Genomic DNA, 18961 nt, shown 5'->3' on the forward strand with positions numbered 1-18961 from the left:
CTAATTTGACGCAATTCGGACTTTATCTGCGCAAACGGCAGAAATGTTAAATTTGGGAGATTTCTGAAATTCTTGCTACAGTTTGCGGCTTTGCCGCACAGAGACCGTGACAGGTATCAATGTAATTTGGATAACTTTTGATGTCCCACTCCTCAGTAGCATTTTCACCAAATTTCAGCTTTTTAGGGCCAACGGCCTGGGAGGAGTTCGTAAAAGTACGACGTTTGGAAAAACTCCGAAGTCATGTTTAGCCATTTTTGAAGCAATATGGCCGACATTTGGTTGGGCGGACGGCGTTGCCGTAATAATATTTTTTACTTCTCTTGTCACCATCTACCTCTGCGCCAAATTTCATGATTCTACGATCAAATTTTTTTTGGGTCATTTCCCATCTCTCAATGCATTTTTGGTACATTTGGGGGCGCTGACGCGCCAATTTTTTTTATTTTAGAAAAGGGAAATAGCCAGAATGTAGAGAGGCACGATTTTTAGAGGTGTGCAAATTTTTGTGACTTTTCGTCAATGTTCACTGGGTGAAAAATAGGGGGGTTGGTCCCGAGAAGAAGAAAGAAAGAATAATATTCCGATACGAAAACAATGTTTCCCATTTTCCAAATATCATAAACTATACATTTTCGGAAAGCGCTCGCGCTTTCCTACCTCATGGTGTGGGTCCCTGGTCACTGACGGGTACTTTCGTTAATTTTGAGTGGGCTCCGCCCACTTTGTGTTTTTGGCCCTCTATACAGTAATAATGTTCATTTTTTGCATTACATGCTTATATGCACGGAACATGCAAGAGATGGGGAACGTATTCGTGAGGTACTTCGCGCAAATGAGTGCTTTATATGGGGATGACGACCGCGAAGCGGTCGTCATCTCAATGTAAAGTGCTCGTTTAGTGCGCACTTTTGCACGGGCTTCGCCCGTTTACAACGGTAATGTTCCATTTTCCTACTACTAATTAGTATGCACGGGTGTGCATGAGTGGAGGAGTGCGTTAGTGAGTGTTTGGAAGTGGGCGAGCGCTTCGCGCTCGATTTCGTAGCCTTACGAGATTAATAGGCCTCTCGCCAGCTTGTGGCGCTCGGGCCTAATAATAATTAAAATTAAAGCCGCAAGCGGCATCCAACGGCCCTCGCGGGCCGCCGGCCTTCCGACTCTGCACTTTCGACTTGATAAAGATGGCGCCCTTATTGTGTTGGATTAAAAAAGAACTTGACAGACGGCGACACAATTGACATGGCCAATCCAGTGCAAATGAACACAAGTGTCGGTCAAATGTGCGGGTCCGCCGCACAGAGACCGTGACACTTGGAATAAAAATATGGATAACTTTTGATGCCCCGCTTGTGTAGATGATTTTCTCCAAATATGAGTTTGATCGGACAATCGCCCTAGGAGGAGTTTGTTAAAGTGTGAAGCGTAAATGTGAACATTTCAGAGATTTTGCTGTTTTCCCATTTCTGACATATATTTGCGGGTCCGCCACACAGAGACCGTAGCACTTAGAATCAAAATAAGGATAAGTTTTGATGCCCCGCTTGTGTAGATGATATTCTCCAAATATGAGTTTGATCGGACAATCGCCCTAGGAGGAGTTTGTTAAAGTGTGAAGCGTAAAAATGTGGTGATTTGAGCGATTCTACGATTTTCCCATAAGGATAACATGGGATGTTTCTGTCATCGCTACGGTTACGCCGTACAAAATATGACTTTGGCCCTCATACTTTTATGATCAGGATGGCAAATTAGAATTTTGTTCAAAATATGTCATTTGGAAAAACTCTATTGTTTATAGGCCACTCTGAAGGCCAAATAGTCAGAATTCTGGGAAACGTTTGCGGCTCCGTCGCACAGAGACCGTAAAAGCTATCCTTAAAATTTGGATAACTTTAGATGCCCCACTTGTCTAGAGGACGTACACCGATTTTGAGGTCGGTGGGCAAAACGTACTAGGAGGAGTTTGTTAAAGTGTGAAACAGAAAAATGTGGATATTCGAAAGATTTAGCGGTTTTCCCATAGGGATAACATGGGAGGTTTATGTCATCGCTACGACTACGCCGTAAAAATTAAGGCATTTGTCTGATTGGCTTTTTTGATCGGGACGCCAAAATAGAATTTTGGGTAAAGTTTAGAAAAATTTGGTAAAACTAATTTTTGACCTTCAATGTTAATTTAAAGGTCACTCTGTAGGGGGCGCTATCGCGCCCATTTCAATTTTGTCATCATAAACTAGTCCAAACTAGAAAGTTGAACAACTGATTCAAATTTGGTCCTAATCGGACTTGTTTTGATCAAATGGGAACAATTTTTAGATCTGCAATATCCCAAAATAAGTTGTCCAACTTTGCGGCTGCGCCGCACACAGACCGTAAGAGGTATACCAAAAAATTGGATAACTTTAGATGCCCCACTTGTCCAGAGGACGTACACCGATTTTAAAGTTGGTGGGCAAAACGCCCTAGGAGGAGTTCGTCAAATTTTGACGTGAACAAAATGGCTAACACAGCGTGTTTTCATTTTCAAAGGAAGATGGCGGCCATAGGGTAAGTCTGGGGGCGTGGCCACAATAATATTTGTTTTTTGTCCTCACAAGAGGAATGCGTGTTCCGAATTTCGTAGCTTTACGACAAAGTTGCAAAGCTTCGCGCTGCTGTTGTCAACAATGAGTGAATGGGCTACGCCCATTCACTCATTGTTGACTATTTCTGTCATAGCAGGAGTAAGTATGCATGATCCATGCCTTCGGCATGGGCTAGTTCACTGTACTTGCCAGGGGCGACGGGGTACCAAACATGCGGGCTGCGCCCGCAAATTTTTTAGGCTTTTTTTCCATTTCACTTCCTGTTTGTAATCGATGACATCACACTAGGAAATTACCCAGCAAACACTGGGCCAAAACTAAGCTAATGTACCAACTTTTTATCAGTGGGGACAATATATAATAAAACAATAAAAAAAATAAGAAATAAGAATAAAAATATGAGTGCAACTTTATTTTGTCAAATTAATATTCAGTGTCAAAAATGTCGTTATTTTGTGTAAATTCTGCATAAACTTTGGACCCTGGTGTCTCCGGTGTGATGTCACTTCCTGTCAACTTTTCTCCATGATCTTCTGCTCGATCGGCGTAAAACTATCATTTATATTCACGACAGGTTTAAATGCACCGAATAAAGTCAAAAGTAGAAAATCGTAAGAACCTGTCGTAGGCACTTTAATAAACTGACCGCGCAATAAGAGACAACAGAGACGCTAGAACTGCTGACGAAAACAGTGCTATTAGATCTACATTTGCTGAGTATAGCTAAACAATATAGAGCCTAAATAGTTTTCCTTTTCAGCAACATTTACAGACCGAGAGTTGTTTGCAGCGAGCTCAGAATACGATAAATGACGCTCACACTCTCATGGAAAAAACACTCGTTTCTTTACGCTTGGCCATCGCGCTGCCGCCGTTCAGTGAGCTCTGGACGAGTTCGAGATCAAGAGCGAGCAGAGAGACACTTTGTGCATTCGTGGATCGGAAAAAGGTTTGTTCTTTGGCCCCGAAAAAGAAAAAAGTGGTAAACCGTGAATACTTCAGATTGACAAAGGGCAAAACGCCGGGTACGGAGACATACCAGTCCCCTCTCGTCAAATCCACTGAGATTTAATTCATCATTATACTCCAATACTAATGTTCGAAGTGAAAAATGATCTTGTACCGACTAGTGGCAAGGGGAGGGCTTTAAAAGAAGTTTGCGTTTGTCAATCTGAGGGTGAAAATGTGGAATCGTCTGAGAATTTGCCGATTCAACAAAAAATCTGTTTTTGCGAGATACACGGCCAAGGAGGGTTTTTTAAATAAATAAATATTACTGTAGATTTCATTGAACGGTGAACCAATCCATCATTCCTAACTTGCTGCTTTTATGACTAAATCCCTGGTGCCGATGTAAGCCGTGTTCTGAAAGGGGGCGGGGCTACATAGGGTTCTTCTTCTAGTCGCTCCTTTTCAAACTATGTTCTTGTAGATGCCTAATGCACAACTACAATGTACATGCAAGTTGTTTTTTTTCCATGTATACATCTGCTGGGACATGGGGCACAAAACTGGGTAAAAGGGGATGTCTGGTCACCCTAGTTGTTCTTCTCCATATTTCCCCTTGTGGTCCCGCACTTCACTTCACTTCACTTCACTTCACAGCAGAAGAAATCTTACCTCCCGTTTACAACTTTGAGAGAACTTTAAGATCGTGTGCTTCTCTGGGGCATTACTGGCGCACTCTGAAGTAAAATGAAGTAATAAAAACGGCCGCACGAGGCCTGAAAGTGCTGCGTTTCGTGTTGCGACTCACTTGACGAGGTCTATCCTGTTGTTGATGGCGGCCCAGTGCAGGAGCGAGACGTTCTCTTTGTCCGGCTGTCGCACGTCGAAGCCGGCCTCCACCAGGTCCCTGCAGCGCTCGAAGATCCCATACCTGCAACGGGACGCAGGCTTAGACCGGACCCGACACCGCACGGCAGCGTCAGCCTCTTTTAATGAAGTGTGACGTGTACCGCAGCAGAAGATAGCACGGCGAGCGACAATATGAGGATTTTAATGTCGCAATCCCAGTAATTTTAGAACTATTGAGCCTCAAAACTCCTGCCACGGACACAATAGATGGGTACTTTTGGAACATAATAAGAAATGAATGACACGAACATAAACAACGATCGAGGACTGGACTCCTCGAGATTGGAACAGACATCAGACAAATGGAAAAAATTACATTCAAACTTCATCTGGAAATGGCACATTTTACCAAATTTGGACTAAATGGGATTTTGATTTGATTTGACTGTCATGACAGTTTTTTTAATTTATTTTCTAGGTGATGTATATTTGTATTTGAATTTTGAATTTCACTCTCTGGTCATGTTCTGTCTTTTTTATATTTTATGTTGTGATATTTTTTTAACATTTAAAATGTTCTAATTTTACAATATTGCAAAAAAAAAAAACATGTTCTGCAACAAAATCAGCAGAATCAAATATTTAGTGGGAGTTAATTAGTCCATACTGAATCAGAAGTTCCTTATTGCACTCAAATTTTATTGCAAGCAAAATGTGCAGACGAAACGTATTGTTCCATCTATGATTTATTGTCAAAATAGTAATTATGATGACAGTAAATTTATTTTCATCATTTGGTGGGATTGTGCAGACTTCTGACAATTTTCTTGATAAAAAACAATGCTTTTAATTTGGCTTGTCTCTTAAGAACAGCTCACTAAAAGAACATTGAAGATGTTTATCGTCAAATTGAATCATCAGAATGGTTATCTGGTAATGTTTAATAAAATAGCTTTGATATTAATTTCCCTGAACATAAACAACGCCATCGAACTCAAAAATAGTCACATTTCTTCCTCTAAACCTCGTGCTTTTCCCGAGCTGACCATTAACAATCAGAGACGACTGGATCTGGCTGTAAACAAAGCGTGACTGTGAGGTGTGTTTGGCTGCACTCACTGAGTTGCCTTGACGATGTCCCACGTGCTGTAGTCGTCCACATGGTTCTTGCGGCTCGTGGTCTCGCTGTAGCCGTGGTTAAAATGGGGCTGGGGATTGATCTCCTTCAGACACAGACAAAACCCACAGTTAAACTTAGGGACTCTACCACGGTCGCTATGGTAGCACCCGAAACGTTTTATGATGATTTGATTTATAAAAAGAGTTGCAATTGTCACAAGTCAACTGTAAAAATAAAACAAAATCATAGTTGTTGGTTTTTATATACAGATGCTAAAAACACATGAAGAATGGCATTATTAAAAAGAAAAGTGGCATTAAAAAAAAAGAAAAGTGGCATTATTAAAAAAGAAAAGTGGCATTATATAAAAAAAACAAAAACAAAAGTGGCATTATTTATTTTTAAAAAGAAAAGTGGTATTTAAAAAAAAAAGTGGCATTATTCCCCCAAAAAATAAAAAAAAATACAAGGGGAATTATTAAATAAAATAAAAGGGGCATTATTTAAAAAAAGGAAAGGTGACATTATTTAAAAAAGAAAAAAGGCATTATGTAAAAAAGTGGCATTATATTAAAAAGAGGCATTTTTTTTAAAGAAAAGTGGCATTATTAAAAAAAAGTGGCATTATTCCAAAAAAAGAAAAAGAAAAGAATTAAAATGTCCAAAAAACCCAACCATTTCTGATTTTCCTCAATAATAATAATACACATAATTTGTAAATATTCTTTATAAGCCGAGTGACGAGTCGACTACTGAAATAATCATTAGTGACAGCCCTTTTTTCTATTTTATATCATGATTTTGACCAATAGGTGGTATACATTTTCTACAAAATGCAGATCATCACATTCAGTTAATCGATCACCAGGATTATTCAGGTCACAATATATAATCAGGAGACGTGAAAAATAATCATTTTCAGAATTGTCAAGAGGCATTTCAGTTCCATCTTTGCTGTAAAAAGTTTGATTTCATAAAACGGTCGTGTGCGTGCCTGGGGAGGGGAAATATAGTTGGACATTTGACACGTGTTGGCAAACATGTAAACAAACCAAACGTCCAAACATCCTGCTTTTATCGTGCTGCCAGACAGTTATTCCTAACACGTACTGGGCGGGTCTGGTATTATGGCAAACGCCGCTGCCATCACGATATAGACCCTCATGATGCGTTCTGCCATCACGCTCGGGCGCTCGTTTGTACACGCTGTAAATCGTATTCTCGTCCAATTTCCTCCCGGGACCATAAAGCCATGGGGAAAACAAACGGCGCTGCATTCGCCGACTTCTGCGGCCAGAGAATCTAATAAAGCGACCGCGTGACTCGCCATTGCCATCGCCATCATTCAATTACGCGCCATAGTAACGGAACAATTAGCCGTCTGTCAAAACCCGTAAAGAAGGCGAGATAAGGACAGAAGGAAAGGTGACGCTGGAAGGCATTTACCGGGACCTCGACGCGGGTGGATCCCAGCGTGGTGCGCCGCCCGAACTCCAAAGAGGAATTCAAGAAGGGGAACGAGGAATTAGCAGAGAAACGGATCTTTATCGGCGTATCGGCGGAAGAAAGACGGAGCCGGACGGACGCGTTTCTGCAGCGAATCATGTTTTACTTTCATGTATTTGTGAGTTTGTGGAGTCGTTGAACCGTCTGTTGGGAAACCCTAAACGTGATTGAATACTTTGAAGTGTGGATGGTAGAAAAATACAGCCGAGTCATCCTCCTGACATGTATAACTTCTTTAGAGCCCCGTTTGAATCAAGGTCACGACAACGTTATGGGAACAGAGCTTTAAAGTAACGTCACAAACATCTCCAGAGACACTTTTTGATACAAGGTTACATTTTGCAGATTTGGGGCGCAATCGAATCTATTTAAAGTGCATTTGTGTCAGTTAAACGTCACCGGGGTTTAATCTGATACCTTTTTAAGATGTTTTGTCATTTACAGCTCCATTTATATACAAAGATAAACTCCAAAAGCAGAACTTCAGGCTCGTTGCCGTTCATCGCTGCCCATGTGGCGTCCTCGGCTAAATGTGTGACGTTTGGCGTCTACAAATGTGTTTTTATTCTCTCCATCATGATTCAGGACCAGCTCGTTCCATTGTTCCGAGTCGTTTAAAGTCCCAGCTTCATTCTTCATTCTCTCAGCAGCAGCATCACAGAGAGGGAGAGGAAGAAGCTGGACAAAGCTCCGTCCTGTGCAATACTGTCATACCCATGTGCAATACTGTCATACCCATGCGCAATACTGTCATACCCATGCGCAATACTGTCATACCCATGCGCAATACTGTCATACCCATGTGCAATACTGTCATACCCATGCGCAATACTATCATGTGCAATACCGTCATACCTATGTGCAATACTGTCATACCCATGTGCAATACTGTCATACCCATGTGCAATACTGTCATACCCATGTGCAATACTGACATACCCATGTGCAATACTGACATAGCCATGCACAATACTGTCATACCCATGTGCAATACTGTCATACCCATGTGCAATACTGTCATACCCATGTGCAATACTGACATACCCATGTGCAATACTGACATACCCATGTGCAATACTGACATACCCATGTGCAATACTGACATACCCATGTGCAATACTGTCATACCCATGTGCAATACTGTCATACCCATGTGCAATACTGACTTAACCATGTGCAATACTGACATGTGCAATACTGACTTAACCATGTGCAATACTGTCAATCATACGCAATAATGTCATATTCATGTGCATTTCCACTGCTGTAAATAAGAATTTTCTTTTGCCACTATTATTAATTATTATTATTATTATTATTTTTGTCTTGTTATTTTGTTTCTACTCCTTATTAAGAATGAGAGGTTTTTGTCTTTAAGAGTTTTGTTTATAAGAGTTTTCTATTAAGAGTGTTTTTTAAAGCTTCCTATAAGTTATCTGTCCTTTTACTTGTGTATCTACTTGTGTTGCAACACAGAACTTTCCCCATGTGTGGACATATAAAGGCTTATCTTATCTCTTCAGCAGCTCTAAACTCAGAAATGGTTCTGTAAAGTGCAGCCTCCAGCTCTGTCCTGAAGCAGCTTTTTGTCCCTGGAGACTTCCCTTAGGCTGAGACATGACAAAGAGTCTCCACTTCAGTCTAAATATGCATCATCAGTTCATACTTTGACATTGTAAATCTCCATATTGACTAAAACCGTTTGCCGACCTTCTGCTGCGCGATTTTGGGGGTGAAAAGATTTTTGGGGGATTGTAACGTTCTGCGATGACTTTTGCGTTTAATAAATGATATGGCAAGTAAGATTCTGCTCAGGAGTCGCATTGTAAACGGAAGCATTAACGTTTGAGAGAAGACCGACATGTGCAAGAATGTTTCAGAACCTGTTTGTAGAGGTTCAAACTACAGGAACAAGATCTTTACATAAAAAGACAGGATATTCCGTTCTTTGCAGAAGACGTTGTATTTGTGCAGCCGTAGCCACCGTCATGGAGACCAGAGGTATCATATTACACTGAACAATAAACAATGTTCAAAAGTCACATTTCATCCAAACCTTTGGCACGATTCACAATAAACACCTTCGTCTAACGCTTTAAGCAATAATTAAACAACATGAAAGTGTCTTTGTGTCGTTTTACCTGTCAAATAATGACAGCTGTGTACGTTATGGGGAGTTTGGGCCCAGTGTACATCACGGTTGCTAGGTAACATTTTCTAGAGTGATGTCACGATCAAACAGGAAGTAAATTTACAAACCTAAGAAATTGCCAAACTGGGATCAAATGTTTTATTAGCAAATATCAGAACTGTATTTTAAAATATAAAAAATAAAGGCCATCTGCCAGTCCAGACAGGCCTCAAATCAATGCTCCCCCTGGGACTGACCGCTGCTGACCACTGATGACCACTGCCTCATGTTCAGTGTGACAGGGACAAAGCGGGGGCGGGACAGGCTCAGAAGGACTGCAGACATTCAGCAAATAATCATGATAAACAGTAACGGCAGCTGTAACGACTGTAACGACTGTAACGACTGTAACGACTGTAACGACTGTAACGACCGTAACGACCGTAAAGACCGTAACGACTGTAACGACTGTAACGACTGTAACGACTGTAACGACTGTAACGACTGTAACGACTGTAACGACCGTAACGACCGTAAAGACTGTAACGACTGTAAAGCAGTGGTCCCCAAACTTTTTGACTCGAGGGCCACATTGGGTTCTAAAATTTGGCCGAGGGGCCGGGCCAGAAAAATATGGTGTGTTTGTGTGAACTAATGAATTACTATAAATTTCCCGTAAGATTTGACCTGTAACTTGTAACAAAGTACTTAGGGACCGTCATCAAATAGCAAAACAAAAAATGGAAATGTTTTATAGGTGGAATGGAACGTCAAATAGAGCGGTACAATTTGAATAACACAATAAATACACCATGATGGTCGCCACAGCAACCTTTATTTTTACATCAGAAGCTTAATACATATTTTTTGTGAGTGTAAAGACAGTAGTTTGGGGACCACTGCTGTAACGACTGGGACGATCCAAACCAGCAAAACCATCAACATCTTCTGTCACAAACTAAAGGTGAATTATCCCACAACCGCCTCGTAAAGTGGTGCCATAGTTCAACATATGAGACGTGATCGTCAGTGGAAAGGACTTCATGCCCTGAGCCAGGTCTAAACCAGGTCTAAACCAGGTCTAAACCAGGCCGAAACCAGGTCTAAACCAGGTCTAAACCAGGACTAAACCAGGTCTAAACCAGGACTAAACCAGGTCTAAACCAGGTCTAACCAGGACTAAACCAGGACTAAACCAGGTCTAAACCAGGTCTAAACCAGGTCTAAACCAGGACTAAACCAGGTCTAAACCAGGACTAAACCAGGACTAAACCAGGTCTAAACCAGGTCTAAACCAGGACCACATATGACGACGATATGACAAAACATTTACACCACAATAACATTTCCTCAGGATCGACTGCCTCTTCTGAAAGTTTAAATTTGACGGACATTGGTCGACTCGTGCGTCCAACAGAAAAGAAGTGACTCACGATGTGGCGATTGCTCACACGTTGCTCTCGCCACAATGGCACAGGCTCGTTTGGTATTCCAGGAACTCACATCAACTCAAAACACTTGGTTTATTCTGAGCTGAAGTTGGCAGAAACACGGTCGTGGCCACATATGTCCAGAAACGAGCATCCACATAGCACGAGCCAATCACAACGCACCGTTTCAGAGTGGAAAATTACAACAAGCCAAATATGAAACGCTTACGCTTCAAATCTCCCGTCTACACCTGCCAACTAACGATTTAAAACACAACGTTCTAATCCCGTCCAACCATTCACCATTGCAACGTCATTTTATCAAGCTTTTTTGAATAACGGTGTATGATTTGACATTGGCGCGCAGTCGGACTAAAGACCTGCTCTGAACATCCATTATTAGAATCAGAAAGTGATTGTTATTCATCCCACAAGTGCGATTCAGCCTGTAACATGTTTGCTGTAACCCGACCCAACATTTTTCAAGTGGGTCGGTGGGCAAATTCCTTTTTTTTTTTTTTTTTGAAAAGGCATAAAAAATTCCAAATTTGTATATAAAATCCGCCCAATTAATGATAATTAACTGCACTTCGCTTGAATGTTTGGACGCTTTGTTGGCACAGAACAGCGATCAATCTCCTCTTTTTCACCTCAAGTCCACGAGCACATCACGCCACGAATCAGTCTGTCTGAAAACCATCAACTTATTCTTCATTCTCACTCTTTTCCCTCGCTTCCACCGATCTGTCACCAACACACTGAACACACATGTGTCGCCATTTTTAGATTCTGCCAGTGACCCGCAGTGACCGCCAGGTGTCGGGCTTCCACGCTCAATGAGACGTTCTCCTTCGTGTTAAGTTTCATTTTTCGACGGTTTTCGCGCCATTTTCGGCTTTAAAATATTTCTAGCGAGTTCCAGTGATACAAAATTATTCAACACGGCGCTTTTTTGAAAAACGGTCGGTGAGTCGGCGAGATATAAGACAAAAAAAAAGAAGGATTTGGGATCATTTTGACAAAATGCAGATTTTTTTTTCTTCAGTCGGCTAGTTTTTTCCCAGGTCGGTCGGGTTAGGGCAAACAGACATATTTTTTTGCTCTGCCTTATTCATCCCACAAGTGCGATTCATCATTCACATCCAACACATTAGACGACTAAAAGGAAGTGAGACTCTGGAAAAAGCTCTCAAACCTTTAAACGTATTTATGATTTGACCATGTGACTGTGCCCAGAGTTCACAGGAGATTATATATAGATTATATTTATTTATCAGGCCGGGAAATCACGGGGTCCCTCACGATTTGACGCGATACACGACGAGCGGCTCACGATAATTCCACAATTTTGCGACATTTGCGATAAATCGACGTATTGCTCATGATATTCTACGATACATCACTTTGTATGTATTTTTAAACATTTTTCTTTGTCAAACCACGACCTGCAAAAACTCAAACGAAACACGCCCATTTCAATCATCGAAACGGTCAGAATGTCACACAGCACATACAGCAGCCCACGATATCGATACTGTATCACCACAATCAGTATCACGATATATTGATATTTTGGCACACCCTTAATATTTATGCAGAAAACTTCAAGTAAACCCTGTATATATCAGTAAAAAGGCAGATTAAACTCACATTTCACACTTTCTCCGTTCGTCTGTCGTGAATATAAATCCTTTAATAACTAAATGCAAATGTCGGTCGACCACAAAGCCATCGACCGATTAATCGACTGAACGGCTAAAGGTCTAAAACCATGGTGTGCAGAGAATATACTGCAGAAATCACTATTTGCACGTCGTGATAAATCAAACAGGACGCTGAAAAGAGTTCCGAAATGTTCTCTAAACCGAGTGACCCGGTTTGAAGGATTTTACTTTTAGGGTCTTTCCTGGACCAAATGTGTCTAGTTTAGTTTTAGAAAAGAGAAAAGGCCCACAACTACAAGCCAACGGTCGCGGGCTAACAGAGCTAACGCACCTAGCATCAGCCCTTTCCTGTCTAGATTGGATTATTTTTTTAATAATATACAAATACTTCCAATTAGAAGTGGGCGATATTGAGAAAATGGACTGGTTCAAAAAGTATCCCAATAACAATATTCAGAGGATGTTATGTCAGTCCAACAGAAATGTGTTAAAACAGGTCTTTAAACGTAATAGTTGAGGTTTAATGATCAGAACGAGCAGATAAATTAAACACTTAAAACCTTATTTCAACATTTACAACTTCACTTTTTACTTCAAAACAGCTCTTTTTGCAGTATTTTTACCACAAACATTTAACTCGTGATTTTATTTGAGCAATTGTACGCCGCATCGTTCAGATCGAGGGTAAACTTCATTCACAAAACGTTAAACACACTTAGTTAAACGCAAAGAAAGCGTGTGTATTCTGCATTATTTTGAACACAACGTATGAAAAATGAGTCACTAAACGGAGCGATGTTACTTCAATCATGGAACTGAGCCAGATAAAAAGCACAGAATGGTCTTTTGGACTTTTTTGGCAGAAGATAAAAACTTAATGTCATTGTTTTTTAAGAGAACAATTCATCAAGAAAGATGATAAAAGTCTCACGCGTGTAACAGGATTGATTCAAGCTTCAACCAACACTGGCTTTGCTCATATTTTCGACCCCAATTTACTAAAAATAATAAAACTAATCTGTCTTATTGTGTTGGTCAGTGGAACAGTTTTAACGCCTTAGATTGGACGTTCCCGCCGGCGGCTCAAAGCCAGTTCCTCTTTTGTGCCTCAGATTAAATGACTGCTCTTCACTGCCGTTACATACATTATTCACGTCAGAACGAGCGTTACACGTCTCACATTTCACACTCCAACAGGCTCGACACGATCACCGTTTTAAACTTTATTTCTACACTTTTGTCCCGTTTGTGTGATTTGTTTGGTATCGATACGTGTTCAAATGAGGCCGTGGGTTAGACGGGAGTTCGGGTTTAGCCACGAGTTCGGGTTAGTTCGGGTTTAGACACGAGTTCGGGTTCAGACACGAGTTCGGGTTCAGACACGAGTTCGGGTTCAGACACGAGTTCGGGTTCAGACACGAGTTCGGGTTTAGACACGAGTTCGGGTTCAGACACGAGTTCGGGTTTAGACACGAGTTCGGGTTCAGACACGAGTTCGGGTTTAGACACGAGTTCGGGTTCAGACACGAGTTCGGGTTTAGACACGAGTTCGGGTTTAGACACGAGTTCGGGTTTAGACACGAGTTCGGGTTTAGACACGAGTTCGGGTTTAGACACGAGTTCGGGTTTAGACACGAGTTCGGGTTTAGACACGAGTTCGGGTTTAGACACGAGTTCGGGTTCAGACACGAGTTCGGGTTCAGACACGAGTTCGGGTTCAGACACGAGTTCGGGTTTAGACACGAGTTCGGGTTTAGACACGAGTTCGGGTTAAGATAAGATAAGATATGATAATCCTTTATTGTCCCACATGGGGAAATTTCATTGGTGCAACGCAGGTAGATACAGAGGTAGATACAGAAGAACAGATCACTTATAGGAAGTCTGAAAAACACTCTCAGTAGAAGATCTCCTATAAATAAATAAAAACTCCCAAAGACAAATTAATACATAAATACCATTGCATGTGATCCCGACAGTAATTGCACATGAATATGTGTCACGACAGCACAGTAATTGCACATGAATTGCACATGAATTCCAACAGCAATTGCACATACGACAGAATTGCACATCAGTATTAGGTTAGGTCAGTATTGCGCCGGGATAACGTGACGATCTCCGGGTAAGACGACTGTTCTCCGCAGTTTCATGAGTTCCTCCTTTGTGTAAACGCGGTACGGCGCCGGCCGGGGGTGGGGCCGGAGCCGGGGGGTGGGGCCGGAGCCGGGGCGCGGGGCCAGAGCCGGGGGACTCAGAGCCAAGACACATCGCCACGACACGACGAAAACACTCAATCCAGCCGAATAAAGTCAAAACAAGTTAATTTAAAGCGATTCCAGTGCGTGTCCCGGTCGTTCGTGAAGTTCCTCTTTCATATAAACGTGTATATAAACGTGTACCGACGACACGCCGTACTTTAGCGCGGCCGGAGGGCGCGGGGGGGGCTGGTGGGCTCGCTCGGAGCTAGCTCACGTCACAACAACACAACGAACGCAACGAAAAACGCTCAAATCCAGACGAAAAAAAGTCAAAAACAGTTGAATTAAAAAACTATTCCAGCGCGTGTCCCTATCGTACAGTAAAATAGAAAAAATATACTAACTATATTTACAAAATATAGGAGATAAAGCACAATAAGTGTGAGAAAGAAGAGAGAGCGTTTACACCGGGCTGTCAGCTGTACCAGCGCCTTATGACGTAAGGCGCTGGTACAGACACGAGTTCGGGTTTAGACACGAGTTCGAGTTTAGACACGAGTTCGGGTTCAGACACGGGATTAGACGCGAGTTCGGGTTTAGACGCGAGTTCGGGTTTAAACACGAGTTCGGGTTTAGAAACGAGTTCGGGTTTAGACACAAGTTCGGGTTCAGACACGAGTTCGGGTTTAGACGCGAGTTCGGGTTTAGACACGAGTTCGGGTTCAGACACGGGTTTAGACGCGAGTTCGGGTTTAGACACAAGTTTAGACACGAGTTCGGGTTTAGACACGAGTTCGGGTTCAGACGCGAGTTCGGGTTTAGACACGGGTTTAGACACGAGTTCGGGTTCAGACACGAGTTCGGGTTCAGACACGGGTTTAGACGCGAGTTCGGGTTTAGACACAAGTTCGGGTTCAGACACGGGAATAGACGCGAGTTCGGGTTCAGATGCCAGTTCGGGTTTAGACAGGAGTTCGGGTTCAGACAGGAGTTCGGGTTCAGACAGGAGTTCGGGTTCAGACAGGAGTTCGGGTTCAGACAGGAGTTCGGGTTCAGACAGGAGTTCGGGTTCAGACAGGAGTTCGGGTTCAGACAGGAGTTCACGAGTCTAGAATGCACCCTTTCCTTCTTCAGCGATGTTTAAACTAGTACAAACCAGAGCGGAATTATAATCTGATTTTAGCAAAAACACAGTAGAATCTAAAGTTGGTTTTCTCATTTTGACTTTATTTGGTGTATTTGTACCTGTCGTACATATAAATTATAGTTTTATACAAATTGAGTATGTATTTGTAAAGAAATCTCAGATTTTTTTTTTTGAAAATGATGAAGTGACATCACACCAGGGACACTCATTCCAGTCAGTTTAGACAGAATTCACACAAAGAAACAACTTTTTTATGACTCTAAACATTAATTCAACAAAATGATATTGAGAAATAAAGTGACATTAGATGAGTTTTGGCCCAGTGGTTGCTGGGTAATTTCCTAATGTCATTAATTACAAGTGAAATTGTAAACCTAAAAAATTTGCTATTCTGTGATGGCATTTTTTATCATTTTTAGCAACATTTTAAATATATTTATCTTAACTGCATTTTAGTTCAATGAGTCGTCAGAGGCACTTTAAGTAAACATTAAAGGCACTCTTAAATAAAAGCTCAATCAATCAAAACTCGATCTCGAAACAACGGACAGCGAAACAAGCGCGGCACGTGATACTACACAATAATAATACATTTCAGACGTTATTATGTCCATTTCTTCACGTTACCATGTGGTCTCCACACGACATCTGACGAAGCTCAAGATCGTTCTAAAACTGTGATTTCTTTTCCTCGTTCAATAGGGCTGCGACTAACAATGATTTTGCTGATCGATTACTCCAGGCGATTATAATTCCGATTGATCCGTTAGTTGTTTGGAACACAAAAGTCACGAGATGAAAAGATTTAGGCTGAATTTGTCCCAGTTTGACCTTTGAGGTGAAGCCGTTTGAGGAGCACCTTTATGGACTGATATCTAACATTTACACATTTTACACATCCTTTACACAGAATCAGCTCAGTTTAAGTCATAAAACATATTTTCTCTGAGGCCAGGACACATTTGGTACCCTGTGTATCGACGAGATCGCGATTATTCGATTACTATATTAGTTGACGAATGTTTCAATCATGAATTAGTCGCGATTAATCGATTAACTTGTCGATTAGCTCTATTCAAATGTGTGTCTGGTTTCGATACTAGTTTTGGTTTCGATTAGTGTCTAAACAAAAACACAAACACGCCGCGCTGTCGACGCAGAATTATACATTATTACCGTCAACGAATGAATGGCAAAGAAAATGAATAAATTACATAATTTGAAGCAACAGTATGTAACTTTCACCTGCTTGATTCCATGGAGGAAAGTAAATAAACATACTTTCAGAATATCGGCACATTTAACTCCAAACTGCGGAATATTACAACAAAAGGAACAACATTTCCATAGAAACAGGCAGGTGGAGTCAGGTTTGTGGAGAGGCAAGCCGCTCACAGTGAAGACACAATAGTACAGTGCAATAAAAATCACCGAAATGAAAAAAAACTAAACAAAAATACGACGTTATTTTAGTTTATATGAAAATGCAAATAACTGACATAAAAACGTTTTGTTAAATTACATAATTAGCAATGCAATTTACTCAGAAAGGTTTGGAAATCAGGACAACACATTTAATAAAACAGGAAATATGTCTGTGTTAGAAACATAGAACAATGGCTGAAGTGACAGAATTAATAATCCTGCTCAAGGAAGAGAAAGTGTCTTTTATTACGAGGCGAACGACCTTTGGCATTATCGCTTTTTTAGTTTAATTTTTTACCACTGATTTTCTTTTATTTTTTAAATACCAACTACTACGACTTTTACCCACGTTAAACCCACACAATCTTCATTTAAAATCACACTTGAGCGTCACGTCTCGATCCATTCACAACATTTAGCATTCTCCCACTTGACAGCGGCTTTAGCATGTAGCATCGCGTTAGCTCCCGTGCTAATGTCGCACCACAGATTACCCACGCCTTCACGCACACCCGACGCGTGACCGTGCGCACCCGAACCCCCGCCGCGCGCCCCGGACACGCCGCCAAAGTGCGCGTCCGGGGACATCTCAGCGCCGGGGTTTGCGCGACACGACGGCCCGCGGCGGCACCAAGCTCGCGTCCGCTGCAGGTGTTAGCATCGCTAGCATCGTTAGCTCGCTCCGAACCCCCCGCCGCTGGCTTGTTGCAGGGGGCATCGGAGAGAGAGGTGGAGGGGGTTTACCGGGCCGTAACGCGCGGAAACGACACGGCGGCGGCGGGTTTTTTTTTTTCACGGGACGTTAAAGGCTCGGGCGGGTTCGGGTGTGAGGTGCCGCGAGGCGTGGAGAGCGCACGGGGGTTTACCTCGGGATGGAGGATGGGGACGCAGCCAGCTTCTTTCTCATACTCCTCCACAGCGTCCGCCATCTTGGTGTCGGAGTGCGCAAAGCATCGTGGGAAACGGGAGCGCAGCGGTGGGGGAAGAACAACAAACCATCAACAGGGCAGAGAGGAGGGAAGAGAGAGGGGGAGAGAGGAGGGGAGAGAGAGGAGGAGAGAGGAGAGAGGGGGAGAGAGAGGAGGGGAGAGGAGAGAGGGGGAGAGAGAGGAGGAGAGAGGAGAGAGGGGGAGAGAGAGGGGGAGAGAGAGGGGGAGAGAGAGGAGGAGAGAGAGGAGGAGAGAGGAGAGAGGAGGAGAGAGAGGGGGAGAGAGAGGAGGAGAGAGGAGAGAGGGGGAGAGAGAGGGGGAGAGAGAGGAGGAGAGAGAGGAGGAGAGAGGAGAGAGGAGGAGAGAGAGGAGGAGAGAGAGGAGGAGAGAGGAGAGAGGGGGAGAGAGGGGGGGAGAGAGGAGGGGAGAGAGGGGGAGAGAGAGGAGGAGAGAGGAGAGAGAGGGGGAGAGAGGAGGGGAGAGAGGAGAGAGGGGGAGAGAGGAGGAGAGAAGAGAGGGGGGGAGAGAGGGGGAGAGAGGAGGGGAGAGAGAGGAGGAGAGAGGAGAGAGGGGGAGAGAGAGGGGGAGAGAGAGGAGGAGAGAGAGGAGAGAGGGGGAGAGAGGAGAGAGGGGGAGAGAGGAGAGAGGGGGAGAGAGAGGGGGAGAGAGAGGGGGAGAGAGAGGGGGAGAGAGAGGAGGAGAGAGAGGAGGAGAGAGAGGGGGAGAGAGGAGAGAGGGGGAGAGAGAGGGGGAGAGAGGAGGGGAGAGAGAGGAGGAGAGAGGGGGAGAGAGAGGGGGAGAGAGAGGAGGAGAGAGAGGAGAGAGGGGGAGAGAGAGGGGGAGAGAGGAGAGAGGGGGAGAGAGAGGAGGAGAGAGAGGAGGAGAGAGGAGGAGAGAGAGGAGGAGAGAGAGGAGGAGAGAGGAGAGAGGGGGAGAGAGGAGGGGAGAGAGGGGGAGAGAGAGGAGGAGAGAGGAGAGAGAGGGGGAGAGAGGAGGGGAGAGAGGAGAGAGGGGGAGAGAGAG

General features: G+C 43.1%; 1 protein-coding gene and 1 long non-coding RNA gene across 2 annotated transcripts in view; one reads left to right on the plus strand and one right to left on the minus strand.

The window, feature by feature from the left end:
- The window catches only part of zdhhc17 (zDHHC palmitoyltransferase 17), a gene marked incomplete at its 5' end in the record, with an annotated part of 43698 nt that extends 25700 nt beyond the window's left edge, over positions 1–17998 (minus strand). Inside the window, 3 exons of the mRNA XM_072455219.1 lie at positions 4345–4467; positions 5505–5608; positions 17876–17998. Coding sequence (XP_072311320.1) covers positions 4345–4467; positions 5505–5608; positions 17876–17998 — 350 coding nt within the window. The remainder of the gene's footprint in view (positions 1–4344; positions 4468–5504; positions 5609–17875) is intronic.
- The window catches only part of LOC140367088 (uncharacterized), a 195268-nt gene that overhangs the window by 120218 nt on the left and 56089 nt on the right, over positions 1–18961 (plus strand). The gene's annotated exons all lie outside the window — the stretch shown is intronic.

This window comes from Eucyclogobius newberryi, unplaced genomic scaffold (assembly GCF_026437365.1).
Source record: "Eucyclogobius newberryi isolate DKJ021-1_F unplaced genomic scaffold, fEucNew1.0.hap1 SCAF_2, whole genome shotgun sequence".
Taxonomy (NCBI): domain Eukaryota; kingdom Metazoa; phylum Chordata; class Actinopteri; order Gobiiformes; family Gobiidae; genus Eucyclogobius; species Eucyclogobius newberryi.